The following is a 13209-nucleotide window of genomic DNA, read 5'->3' as shown; positions in this document are numbered from 1 at the left end:
ATCTGCTGTTTTGGCAATCAGAGATTTCTGTTCAGGACAGTCCTTGTAGCACTGGTCGAGTTTGGCCCAAAAAGAATGAGGTGGTGCAATTAGTAACACTAACACCGTATGTGTTGCCATGCCTCTTCCTGAAATAAATCAAGCGACATTAAGCATGTGACGAAAACCTGGTAATATACTGGATCTGCTTTGCATCGTTCTTACCTTGGAAAGGCGACGATGGTCTTCTGCAGACGGGATTCCGGTATCTTGTTTTTGGGGTAAGGAGATAAAAGAGATATTTGATGCCTACACTGTAAAATGCTTAAATATTTAAGGCTTTCTTTTATTTGCAATTGTTGTTGTGAGTGCCAAACAGTGGACCCTTGAAAGTTGAACACATTCAATTCTGGGAACCTGGGCAATCTGTAAACTTGAGATTTAATTAAAAAAGAAAATAACAGAAATACACAGAGGATCAACTTTAGCCATCATAGAATATTTAATTACTGTTCAAGCAAAGTTTAAGTTGTAATTTAGTACAGTATATGTATCTCGTAAATGGCATTTATTTGAGGTAGGCTATTTCACATTTTTGAATTTTAACCAGAAAATGTGTCATACGTTACAATGATATATTTTTTGTTTTTTAACACAGTGAGCATTGTATTATATAATCCTGACACACTAGTATAAAATAATTGGATAAAAATTAAGTGTAACCTTTTTATACTCATCATTTACCGCTTATTGATTGGCAAGGAGAAATCACATGGTTCTAGTGCCTATGTAGTGAGGCACACATTTCAACTTGAATTAACAGTAAACGGTGACATGTAAAAAGAGACAAGCGTGTACTCAACCTTACGTTGAGGAGTGACGATTGCATACAGGAGGTGCAGTGGCAATATAAGGGTGCATAAAAAGACCCAATGCCCCAACAGTCCCTTGAAATTTGTCGTAGGAATGTTGCACTTCCATCCTCCATATGCCTCCTCACAAAGTTCCTCTGCTACTTCTCTCTGGTGCTCCCACTTAAGTCAACGACTGTATTTGTCCACCTCTAGGTCCATGTATTGCCCCGGTGGCAGATTTTCATCCAGAACAGCACTTGCTCAAAGCCTTCGGAAGCTCTGGCTGCCTCAACTGGCTGCATTTTCTCCAGGCAGATGACATTTTCCTCTTCGTAAATTGTCTAGGCTTTCTCTATAATGCTCAGACAGTAGGTGATATTGAAATGATTCATAATCGCTTAGGGGAGAAAATGCTGGATGTCGACAACGTTTTGAAATTCATCCTCAAATCTCTTGGAGTCTTCTTTTCCAGCCCTGGCCGCCTCTCTAGGTCTTAGCACACCGTGGATTCCACTTCTCTCCCTAAAGTTGACAAACCATCCCTTACTCGCCTTGAATTCCTCAGCACTGCCCCCAGGGTTGTCTCTGGTAAGGGCATTATGCAACTCCCTTGCCTTGTCACAAATTAGGGTCTCTGACACAGTGTCGCCCCGCAACTGTTTATGGGTAATCCACTCCAGTAGAACCTTTTCCACTTCTTCCACTTTGTCAGTTCTTCTGCTGCTAAGTGTTTTTACCCCTTTTGCCACATCCGCAGCTTTGATGGCTTCTTTTCTCTTCAATATAGTTGATATTGTCGACTTAGCCATATTGTACTGAACAGCCAGGTCCGAGACGCGTGTACCTCTCTCCCACTTGGCAATAAGTTCCTTTTTCAGTGCTATGGTTGTCATCACAGTTTTCCTCTTTGGCTTGTCATCCTGGGTACCCTTCTGTGGTGACATGTGGGATAGGTATCACACACAAATATATCATGAAATTGAAAAAAGAAACCAAATTAAAAAAAAAAAAAAAAGAAATCACTTTAGTATTTATCCTTGAGATGCTGAATGAAATGAGGTCTTACCTCAGTATGTTTAGGCATGCATATCAACAGTTCGGGTTATGGAGTTTTGTGCAACTTTCAAAATGTAAATAGTTTATTCGCCCAGCAAGCTTGACTCCCAAAGGTCCACTGTGTTTTTTTAAGTACCCTCTGGAAAATGTATTTAACGCTTATACTGTCTTAACTTTTAGGACCCTGTGGTATTCCTTTGGTCAAATTTACATGACATATTTTATATTTGAAAAAAAAATCTACTGTACTGTATAATAAATCGTTATGTTCCAATAAGTGTTTTTTTTTTTTTTTTTTTTGCAAGACAACTCAAAACTTCTATGGGAGTGGGGGAATGAAATTAGACAATGTTAATTTTAAGATTTATTGTATTTATCAACTTGAAATTCAACAATCAACCACTTTATGTTATGATATGCAGAAAAACACATTCATCACAAAATTTGGCAGTATGTGCACCGCAGATGTACTTTTGGCAGTTTCGGCATGTGGTTTGTGTCTTTGTGTCCTTTAGTGGTCCACACACCTCGCAGCGCTTCCTCTTTCCACCAGCTGCAACCTACAATAAAACAAGAAAAGATCAGGATAGTTCAGGATTTATTTTATTTATTTCTGAAATCACCCCCTCCATCCCCATGCCCACCCCAACACACATCACGCAACTGCAACAAGACACTTACCGGTACTTCAGAAATGTGAGGCTGCGGCCATGTGTTCCTAGCTCCTCAAGGAAAAACCTTCTTTGGAGCTTCCTTTGGCTCCCGTCTGGGTCGATGGCCATCCAGTAGTTGCGTTACAAGCCGAGACATCCAGAAAAATTGAAAATATCACGTGGCCACTCAAATGTTCTTCTTGGACAGGAATATCAGGCCAGCAGCTTGTCTACGTTGTCTAGCCCTCCTGTAGTGGTGTAGTGATGGTCCTCCTAGTTACTTTTTGTTCCATCGCTGTGTAGTGTGTTAACTAATTTATTTTTTACTTTTTGTTTTGTAATAAACCAGGACAGTGTTGGCTGTGAACATAATGTTGGAGGAATATACGGGCCTTTTCCTCACACTTAGAACCTCAGATGGTGGCTCCCTCTTGTTTTTTTTTCCTCCCACGATTTTTCAACATTTTCAAATTTCTTTCGAGAAGCTCCTGTAATTGCCATATTCCATGCCAAAAATGAAACGTCAACAAAGGCAGCCCAGATTTTGATGCGATTTCTTCCTGTTTTGAGGGCATATACCCATTGTTCCCACTAGTTGCCTGGTCTTCGACCTTTTTTTGTTGGTCATCAAATCAAATGATCTTTTTTTGGCTCTAAAAATGACCCTCCCCTGACTCAGCATCCCACAGACTTGCGGTTAACGGCCCTGTTGATCTGTAGACACCAATAAGGATGAGGATGCCAGCTGTATTGTATAATGTTAGCAAGTGAGTGCAGTGGAGACGAGATCATTCCAGCGATTGGCTTTTGGGTTGCTGCAGCCATCGCCTGTGGTGCTCCTCATTGCAGCGTATATTCCAAGTGAATCTTCAAATCTTCAAAATCTGAATTTGGAAATGATCCTGATTCCTCATATTCCGAGACACGTTCCTCTTTCACGTTGTTGTGTGTCTGAGTCTCTTCATTTATAAGGTGCCATGAACTGACGGATCGTACTGAGGGTGGAAGATTCTGCAACTTTACGTGGTGGTATTTATCGCTTTTGCCCCCACCCTTTCATGTGCAGGCACCCCGGCATATCACACAAATGTTATGCAATACCAGCAAATAAGTGGTTGGCAATGGGTTTTTCATGGGACTTCTAAGCAGCCACTGCAATAAGATAGGCTGCTTGCAGAGATGAGCCTGTCTCCGGCATAACGAACTGCCTCTTTGAGGTTACGTTAGCCAGTTGCTAAAGGACATTTCAGATCTACAATTTTAATCCCATGATGGAGTGATATTTTTGCTCATCATTATCATACCATCAGAATTTAATATCGGCCCATGCCTACTTATGCAAGTTTTCTTGCAAATTTGACCAACCACACAAAGGTTACTTTACCATTCAAAATTATTTTGGAGACAAACAATGCAAGTTTACCTTTTTGGGGGATATTTTTGGACGCTCCTGAAGTAGCAGATCTTGGTTGGTGATTTCCCCACTAGTGCTCGGCTGAGCGAATTCTTTGGCTGTGTAAAAGTCACCAAAAGTCATAGCCTGAAGTGTAGTCATGTCTTGCTCTCTGCGATTACTTTTAGGACAATCCATTGTGACGCAACTGTCTGTTCCGCTCTCTTGTTCTGGTGCAAAGCTTCTATTATATTCTGTTTTCTGCTCTTTAGGTTCATTCACTTTGGCTTGCTTGCGTCGAGGTATATCAGGCAATGGCACAGATCTTTCAACGGCAGATAGCTCTGACAGTTCTGTTTGCTCCATACCAGCCAATGGATCTAATTCTCCCACTGCAGATGACACTGGTACTTCTGTTTGTTCTTCTTTAGTTGTATTAGCAAATGGCTGGAGAGCATCAATTTGCTTGTCTTCACTCACACTAGCCCGTGGCCGAGTATGCTCCATTTTACACCTTTTGCTACTTGGCTCTGCTCCCATCTCCTCTGGAATGTTCAGCTCAGGTGTTTGTTCTCGCACAGCCGTAGCCATTCTAGCCAATCCTTTGTGATCTTTTGGGAAACACAAACAAACATCCCACTTTACATTGGGTATAAGAGTTCAATAAATTCACATTTCAAGGAGACATATTGTGGTGATTAACTTTCTGAATTGCTTATATAGAATAGTTGGGTCTCTGGAGAGTCTGTCCAACCATCGAGTGTGAAAATAACCAAGTAGAGTACATCTTTTGTAAATTGCATATATTCAACTATTGTGTCATGTTTGTGAGTGAGCCAATCTGAATGACGCTAATTGCGCTGTCCCAAAATAAAGAGATAAAATGAGATAAATGTCCCCATAAAATGAGATAAATGTCCCCACACGGAGTTCTCCGTCCATAACCAGGTAAGTTAGGAAACAACCTGGGGGTTCACATGCGTTTGACATTCGACACTAGTGTTTTGTATTTGTTTTTTTTTAGCTACAGGCTCAACAAGTAACCACCACCTAGGTCTGCCCCTAGTCATCATGGTAATGAAAATCGTACTGCAGTGACCAAGGAATAACTGTGGCTTATTTGTCTTACACTGGAGTCAAAACAGGCCAATTTCACCCAGAGTCCAATAAGGCAATGCATGTATCCTTTAATAACTCATTTTAAACAACACATTTTGTTTTGTTTTTTATTTAAGCCCAATCACAACGGACATCAAATGAAACAAGATGTGATCAGTGCATACCATAATCTTTAAACCAAGAGGAAGATTTTGAATTATTTAAACAATTATCAAATGTGTGCATTAGAATTTTGGTACAACCCGCGTCATAAAAGAGTTTGCAGGGGTACCTAATACAGTATTATGGTCCTGGAGTGTACTGTATTTAGTTGCACACCTAGCATTTGATTGCATTTACTTAAGACTGCGAGTCTTGTGAGGCACGTTATGTAAACTGAAGTATGAATTCTACGAGGGCGCCTTAACAAACAGAAACAACGTGGGAACAAAAACAATCACAACACAAACAACTTAAGGCTCAGAAGGAAAGTAGCTACAGCTACTTTAAACGACTTTTCGATGCAGAGTATACGGTTAATATTATTCATCCCCGTTGTTCAAATGCTGAAGGTGAATTATAAGTGAAGTTACAAACCGATGCTGGTTATATTCCACCGGGGGTTTATCTCATTGTTCAGTAGGGAACGCAGACAGTCGTTCTCCTCTTGGTATTCTTTCACAATGAGCGCCACTTCTTGAAATATCTCCATGGCCAAGCTGGTAAAACGTTCGGTTAAATGGATCTGGAACGCTCGCATTTGGCTGACGGTCGACATGTTGGAAACAATGAAATGCAATGAAACAACAGCTGTTTCTCTTTTTGCATTCACAGAGCTTGAACGAAGTCGACGACAGCGTGAAACAAAAGACAACCCGGAAAAGAAAACAAGAAACGACCCTCGTTTCCGGTCAACTTTCCATGACCCCCCACCCCCTCTTATTTCTGGAAAACACAGTGAGGTCAATTGGCCATAGACAGCAAATATAAATACACACTAAGTATGACACTGTTTGCAAGCTAGGCCACCTTGCACTCGAAAAGACGAAATCAAGCCATCAACCACAAAGATTGTCAACTCAGCATATTTGAGCTGTTCAAAGCTTGGATGAATGGATGGATAGCTGTGAAACCCTCTGCTGGGAAAAATAAATATTACATGTCAACCCAATACTGTACTAATGTTTTTACATACTATACTGTAGAGCACTTTAACAACAAATGCAACTATACCACAGCGCTGTACATAGTAAACACAAATAACAATAAGAATAATAAAAGACGAAGAAGAAGAAGGATGAGGAGGAAGAGGTAAGATAACGGAAATAAAGTATTCTTTTCTAATTAACGAACTCTTGACATTGGCATTTGGGAGACAGGAGGTACATTTTCTTCCCTCATGTTGCACAGTCTACATCATTTTTTGTTAATATAAATAAATAATATTTCAAATATGGACTAAAATGCTTGAGAACCGTACTGGGACTACACAGATTTCTGACTGGGCATATAGAAAAATATTTGTCAACTGAAATAGTACATCCAAATACTGAATGTTACACCAAAATGTTCAATATATGTCAGAATACGAATGTTAAATCTAAATGCTACAAATACACTATATCTAAAGCTTAAAAAAACAACCTAATCTAAATGTTAAATCTAATGTTTTGGGTAGAACTAAATATTTAAAAATATGCAATTGAAGTTGCTTTCCCTTTACCTTATTAGTGTGCTGTAATGAAACGAAAAAAAGAGTACTGTATACATTTCAACTGTTGTAATCACAACGAAAAATTATTTTCCCCTCCCATCTTAGAAAGAGGTTAAACAGTTTGTTTTTCATTTTTTGCTGGGATTTATTTCTTGTGCACAGAATTCAAACAAGACTTTGCTTAGAAATTGCTGCAATTAAATGTACAAACAAAAAAATTTGTGCTGCATGTGGATAAAGTGGTAGAGAAGAAAAACACACAATGCATTTTAGGCTTAAAATATGTTTATGGCAACATAATTTATAGATCTGAAGTGAAGGATAATAGTTTGCTCAACTTTGAGCTTTACTGTTGTTTGCATCGAGCATTCAGTGTATATTATCTCAGTATCGTGATCTGTGATGGACACAGGTTAGGTTTACATTTCTCACTGAATTTTGTCGCCATGGGCTTTGCTTTCATTTCAATGTTGATTATTCTAACATTTGAATCAGGTGTGTTGCAGCAGGGAAAGATGGAAAACAGGCAGGACAGGAGCTGACCGGAGCTGGACATGCCTGTTCTACTGTGTTGGATCCATTATGCACCATTCTCCCCATGGAAACTCTCAGAAGGTGTTCTGCCAGGACACTTCTGGGCAATTGTTTTTGTAATAATGTCAGTGAAAGACAAAAAGAAAATGGAGGAAAATGTTTATTTGATGCACCAAATTTTCAATGTGCATATTGTTATATTTGGAATGGAACATGTTTAATTCCAACTCCCTTTCAATAAAGCAGTGCAGTTAGAGGCAGACCATGCTGGCAGTGGATATGAGTATTATAGTAAGTAAATAGAGTCATCTATTTGGGGAGAGGCATATATATAATTGCTCAAGTGGGCGGCAACAATTTGAATGTCTATTCAAGCAAAGACTACTTTTTGAGGATCAATTTACATGTTCAGAAAAAGTAAAAGAATAAACACTTGTTGGAGTCTGTTTTGCAAGGCCAGTGATTAATTTAAATGAATTTTCTTTAAAATAAATAACAGTACACTTAACGTTACATTTCAACACATTTCCCCTTATAGGACTGATATACCTAAGTATATTATATTACACATACAGAATAACTTTTGTATTCATTACTAACTATCAACCCATGTTGAAATCACAGTGCTATACCTCCATAAAGAGAGGCATGGGGCACCAATTTTGACTTACAGTAAGTTATAAAATATGCTTTGTTGCCCTAAAACAGTCTAGCAGATATGCAAGTGTCAAATCACATTATTTACAGTATATGTTAAAACAATCAAATGTGAAGAACTCAACCTCAACTCTAAAGAGTGATAACAGTGTAGAGGGAGGTACAACAGCAACTTGAGGGTGCAGAAAAAGACCAAATACCCCGAAAGTTCCCGCAGTTCTGCAGTCGCATGGTTGCACTTCCGGCCTCCATCCTCCTCCCCACAAAGTTACTTTACCTACAGTCCTCAAGCGATATCACACCAATGCTTACTTCTCTTTACCCTGGATTCTGTTTTAAAACGTGAGGGATGAGGTCTACACTTGCCACAGTTATGTGGCATGTTCAAAGGAACAACTGATTTGTTGAGCCATTTGCAATTTCACAGCACAGGTTTGTGTGTACTTGGATTTGCATGCCATAATCTTTGAGATTATACAGATATGCCACAGGCAGGATCAACCAGGAACTGGTGTGGAAGAGGATGAGGCTGCGTGGCAGAACACGACGGCAGATGTGCCTCTGCACGTTACTCGCTTAGCCGTAAAAACATTTTTAAGAGTACAAGTAAAGATGTACAGTATCGGCACAGTCATCGATACTAGTATCAGTATAGTAGATACTCACTAGAGGCTCACCTGTTTTCTGAAGCTGAGCTATGATTGGTCACTATCTGAGCCCTGAGGGTGTGTGATGTCATTTTCAGTCGACAGAAGTGACAAAATGGCCGCCCCTACAGATGGCTAAAAACGGGTGGATTTTGTGGCTTAACTCATATTTCATAAACACAATATTAACCAGAATGCTGTGTTTCAACAAGTGGGCCTGCACAGAACATATTCTAATAAAATATATGTTTTGGTTGGCTTCCACTTTAAAGAGCTGCCTGGGACATGGCCTCGACATGAGACCAAGCATCTTTTTTCACTAATTGTATTTCTGAGGTTTTTGGAATGATACAAAAGCAGTAGTTTGATTTCCTAATCCCAACTGTCATTATCCGAGGACAGCAGTTAGCCCAACTTTCATAGACTTGTCTCCTGGGAAGCTGTTCTCGGCCCAAGTGATGTCGGTCCTCTTTGGCGTTCAGGTCTCTTCACCAACACTTGTTAGGGGTGAAAACCCTGGCTGCCGACAAAGTTTTGAAATTCGTCATCAAATCTCTCGGGGTCCTCTTTTCCAGCCCGGGCAGCCTCCCTAGGTCTTAGCACACCGTGGATTCCACTTCTCTTTTTAAATTTGCAAAACCATCCCTTACTAGCCTTGAATTCCTCAGCACTGCCCCCAGGATTGTCTCTAGTAAGGGCATTATGCAACTCCCTAGCCTTGTCACAAATTAGGGTCTCTGACACAGTGTCGCCCCGCAACTGTTTATGGGTAATCCACTCCAGTAGAACCTTTTCCACTTCTTCCACTTTGTCAGTTCTTCTGCTGCTAAGTGTTTTTACCCCTTTGGCCACATCCGCAGCTTTAATGGCTTCTTTTCTCTTCAATATAGTTGATATTGTCGACTTAGCCATGTTGTACTGAACAGCCAAGTCAGAGACGCGGGTACCGCACTCCCACTTGGCGATAAGTTCCTTTTTCAATGCTATGGTCGTCATAACGTTTTTCCTCTTTGGCTTGTCTTCCCGGATGCACTTCTGTGGTGACATTTAGAACAGGTATAACACAAAAAGACAAAGTCAACATTAGAATTCATTTCAAGTGGAACTCCTTAAATGAAATTATACATTCACACTTCAACTAATTTATTTGGCATTATCTTCAAATGACCAATGTTCCATCAGTTCGTTTTTAAAAGTTAATGGTGGTCTTAAGTGCTCGAGTTCAAGTAGGTGCAGTGTCTGCTGAAGTGTGACTTAAAAGTAAGGGAAGGTCACATTTCACGTGTTGAGACATGGTTGTGATACTGTTTGCCGTTAACACGTGAAAGAAAAAAAAGGGTTGCCCTCTATTGTTCTTTGTCATGCATCCCTGTGTTCTAACTGAGTGTTCCCCAACCTGCCTTCAACCAAGGCACATACTTTACATTGGGAAAAAACTTTATCACTTTGCATTAGTGACATCAAGGCACTTTCCCATGCCAACCAAGGCGCAACTATTTTGTAGTGGAAAACCGAAGGAGCTGAATAGAGCCAAGCTGAGTCCAAAGTGTCCAGTGGAATGAAAAATGTATCAAAATGAAACGAATCCTAACAGAAAAAAAAGGAATAACAAGTGTACCTTTTTGTATGAGTGTTTCAGCGATTCATGATATCCCGGGTCTTTGTTTGTGATTTCTTCACTCTTGCAAGGATGAGAAAATTCTGTGGCTGCGTTGAAGTCTCTAAAAGCGACAGCCTGGAGTGAGGTAGTGATGTCAAGCCTTCCAGTGCCTTGCTCTTTGAACTCACTTTTAAGACAATCTATTGTGATGCCATTTTCCATTCTGGTCTCTCGTTCTGCTGCAAATTTTCTACTATAGTCAATTTCTTGATCATTGGCCATCTTCTCTGATACTTCCATTGCATAGGACACTGATATTTCAGTTTGCTCCTCTTTAGGTATATTAGCCAGTAGCTCTGACATATTTTTGTCCTCTTCAGGTCTCTTGTCCATTGGCTCCAATAACTGGGTATGCTCCATTTTTTGCACTTTAGAATTTTTCTGTAATTCTATCTCCAGAGGAGTGTTCAGCCCAGGTGCTTGTTTTCTGAGAGCCGTAGTTGGTCTAGAGAATCGAGCCTGATCTATTGAGGGACAAAAGACATTGGTTTTTACTCAGTGTTGGACATAATATGCAGCAAAGCCTTCCATGCTGGCCTAAACACTATCAGAAGCACTGAAATACATTTACAGCCTTTAATATTTGTTTTATTAAATTGTATTATTTCATTCCCAACACTCTACCCTCTTCATTTTAGTGTTCCGCTTTGTCACACTTCATCTAGTACAGGTGAATGTCAGATTTTGTTTTTTGACCCATCAGATTTCAGCCTCTCTTTGTTGCCATGTCAACTTTATATGCCCAGGGCCTTCGGAATCAGTAAGGCTGACCAATAGTGGCCAATATAACTTAAAATATATTAACAATGGGACTATTTCTTTGCCCAGTCAGATTTAAAAGGTGTCCTCCAAAGGTTAAGCAAACAAGCCCTTGATGACATCAGATTTGTCTGCCCTCTTCATTGTTTGGTTAGAGCAAAACGTTATCCAGAAAACTGTTTTTCTACACAAATGAATACATTAAATCACCTTCTTTCACTTATATATTTAACGTTTTGGTCACGTTGTTAGCAGAGGTGGGCATTCCGTCAGATTGACGGACTGGTCCGTCAGTCTGTCACTAGCGGATACCCGTTTTTCTAACGATTGATGGATGACAGGACACATTTTAAAAAAGACGGACTAATGAATGACGTAAGTTGGTTTTCATCTAGGTGGACGCTCGTTTCCTGATGTTTTTTGGGGGGTCTGACTGACGGACCAACGGACTTCTGACGGACTAACTGACGGAGAGACGATTACAATTCAGTTCATCACGAAAAATGACGGACTGACAAATGACTGACAGGTACCCTGGCTGCAGACGAATGACAGACCAGCAACATTTTGTAGAATGCCCACCTCTGGTTGTTAGATACATTTTAATTCTGAAGTATTCCAAATTATCTAGATGAATTAGAATAATAGAATTGTGTGCTGCTGTATTGTTGTGTGGTTTCCTATAATTAAAAGTGTTGGTTTAAGAGACACCTTTAGTCGGTAAATTAAGTCCTTACTGAATGAGGTAACAACCTCCTTCACACACACAAATACTGTCTTTACTAAATACTTTATACTGTTTGACTTAATATTGGGAACAACGTTATAAAACATCCCCAGCTGATTGAATATAAACTGGATATGATTGAGACCACCATAATGAGGCCGACTATGCACTTTTTTTTAAAAAATCTCAGATGGTTTTATTCATTTTCCCCCTACAAGATAACAATTAACACATGCTCATAACATATTACACTTTTATAAAAATCTACGCACGATTGTTATAAACAAAGGTAATATTTAAACTGCGACGTAAAATGTAAATGCTGCAAGTAATGTATAGCTACAGTAATACAAACCAATCTTGGGTGATTTCATCTGCAGGTTTATCACATTGTTCAATAAGGATCGCAGACGGTCGTTTTCCTCTTGGTATCCTTTTACAATATGCGCCACTTCTTGAAATAGCTCCATGGCGACGCTGGTGAAGCGTTCAGTTATTCGGCACTGAAACGCGTGCAGCAGACCGGAGGTCGACATGTCGGAACAGAACAATGAAATAGTATAACTATGGCATTTGTCTTGTCCTTTTTTTTTACATTGACAGCAAGCAACGTCGACGAAAACACGAACAAGACGGGGAAAAAAAGATAAACCGGAAAAAGGGAGTCCTTACGTTTCCGTTTGGTTGTACACTGAAACTAAACTTCTTTATTAAATTTTTTGATGGTTTATGCTAATTCACAAATTAAATTTAATACGCGGCACTGTGTTGTTTCCGTACAGCTTCTACTTGAAATTTGTAAATGTAAGACAATAGACACAACCGCCTTCGTCGTTCATGCATACGTTGACTTTATCGCCATACTGGATGTGGCAGTTGAGCGATCGGTGAAGAAACATCATGTTGTGTTGCTTGAAGATTTATCAGTTGTTTTACAGTCAAAGTCCTGCAGAGCTCATGCGATTTCAACATAACGATTAATTTTGGTTGTATTTGGTCATCATATCATTTTGTGAACACAATTTTATGACTTGTGGTGGTAATACCATGAACAAATAAGTCTTCTCTTGTGATTGCCATTAGTCCACTAGTTAAAAGAAATGAATCAGAATCACACAATATGAAAACGATTAGTTAGTGATTTTTATGAAGAAAACCCACGTCACATCTATATCACTTTATTTTGATTGATTCGTGTGTAACAGACAATATATACTTTATTTACCTGTCCAATGCTGTTCAACTCAGATGTGTTCAGAATGAACATCATGTGTTGCAACCAACCAAACATTTGTAAACAAAACCTATTTTTGCAATAATGGTCTTTTTTGCAAATATTTTTAATATTTCAAATCCATTATTTTTGTTTGCAAATCTTTCTTTTGTTTTCAAATAATTTGTGTGATTTCAAATCCATTTTTGTTTGACTGCATAAAAAGAAACAAAAGTCTCTCCATGCATTAACCACATACTATTAC

At 39.4% G+C, this 13209-nt stretch overlaps 2 protein-coding genes across 5 annotated transcripts; both read right to left on the bottom strand.

Moving 5' to 3' along the window:
• Positions 1-16: 16 nt before the first annotated feature.
• Positions 17-6067, bottom strand: LOC147142373 (uncharacterized). Of its 4 annotated transcripts, none has more exons than XM_086041315.1 (4): positions 5631-5966; positions 3966-4546; positions 205-248; positions 17-128 (listed from the first exon to the last, which is right to left on the bottom strand). In XM_086041315.1, the coding sequence occupies exons 1-4, from the start codon at positions 5809-5811 to the stop codon at positions 32-34; spliced, it is 903 nt and encodes a 300-aa protein (XP_085897441.1). In that variant the 5' UTR covers positions 5812-5966; the 3' UTR covers positions 17-31. The 4 variants fall into 4 exon arrangements, 3 of the variants coding, with proteins under 3 accessions (XP_085897441.1, XP_085897439.1, XP_085897440.1); XR_015088178.1 differs by lacking the exons at positions 17-128; positions 205-248 and adding exons at positions 2241-2449; positions 2571-2790 and having other exon boundaries at positions 5631-5961; XM_086041313.1 differs by lacking the exons at positions 17-128; positions 205-248 and adding an exon at positions 543-1765 and having other exon boundaries at positions 5631-6067.
• A 947-nt stretch (positions 6068-7014) lies between these two features.
• LOC147142372 (uncharacterized) lies at positions 7015-12371 on the bottom strand. Its single transcript, XM_086039473.1, has 3 exons — positions 12087-12371; positions 10204-10709; positions 7015-9620 (listed from the first exon to the last, which is right to left on the bottom strand). The coding sequence occupies exons 1-3, from the start codon at positions 12265-12267 to the stop codon at positions 9087-9089; spliced, it is 1221 nt and encodes a 406-aa protein (XP_085895599.1). The 5' UTR covers positions 12268-12371; the 3' UTR covers positions 7015-9086.
• Positions 12372-13209: the final 838 nt, after the last annotated feature.

This window comes from Filicampus tigris, chromosome 9, assembly GCF_054856515.1.
Source record: "Filicampus tigris isolate MCC_2025a chromosome 9, RoL_Ftig_1.0, whole genome shotgun sequence".
Lineage (NCBI taxonomy): Eukaryota > Metazoa > Chordata > Actinopteri > Syngnathiformes > Syngnathidae > Filicampus > Filicampus tigris.
Note: the sequence above shows the minus strand (reverse complement) of the source record. Positions and strands in the feature narration are given on the sequence as shown.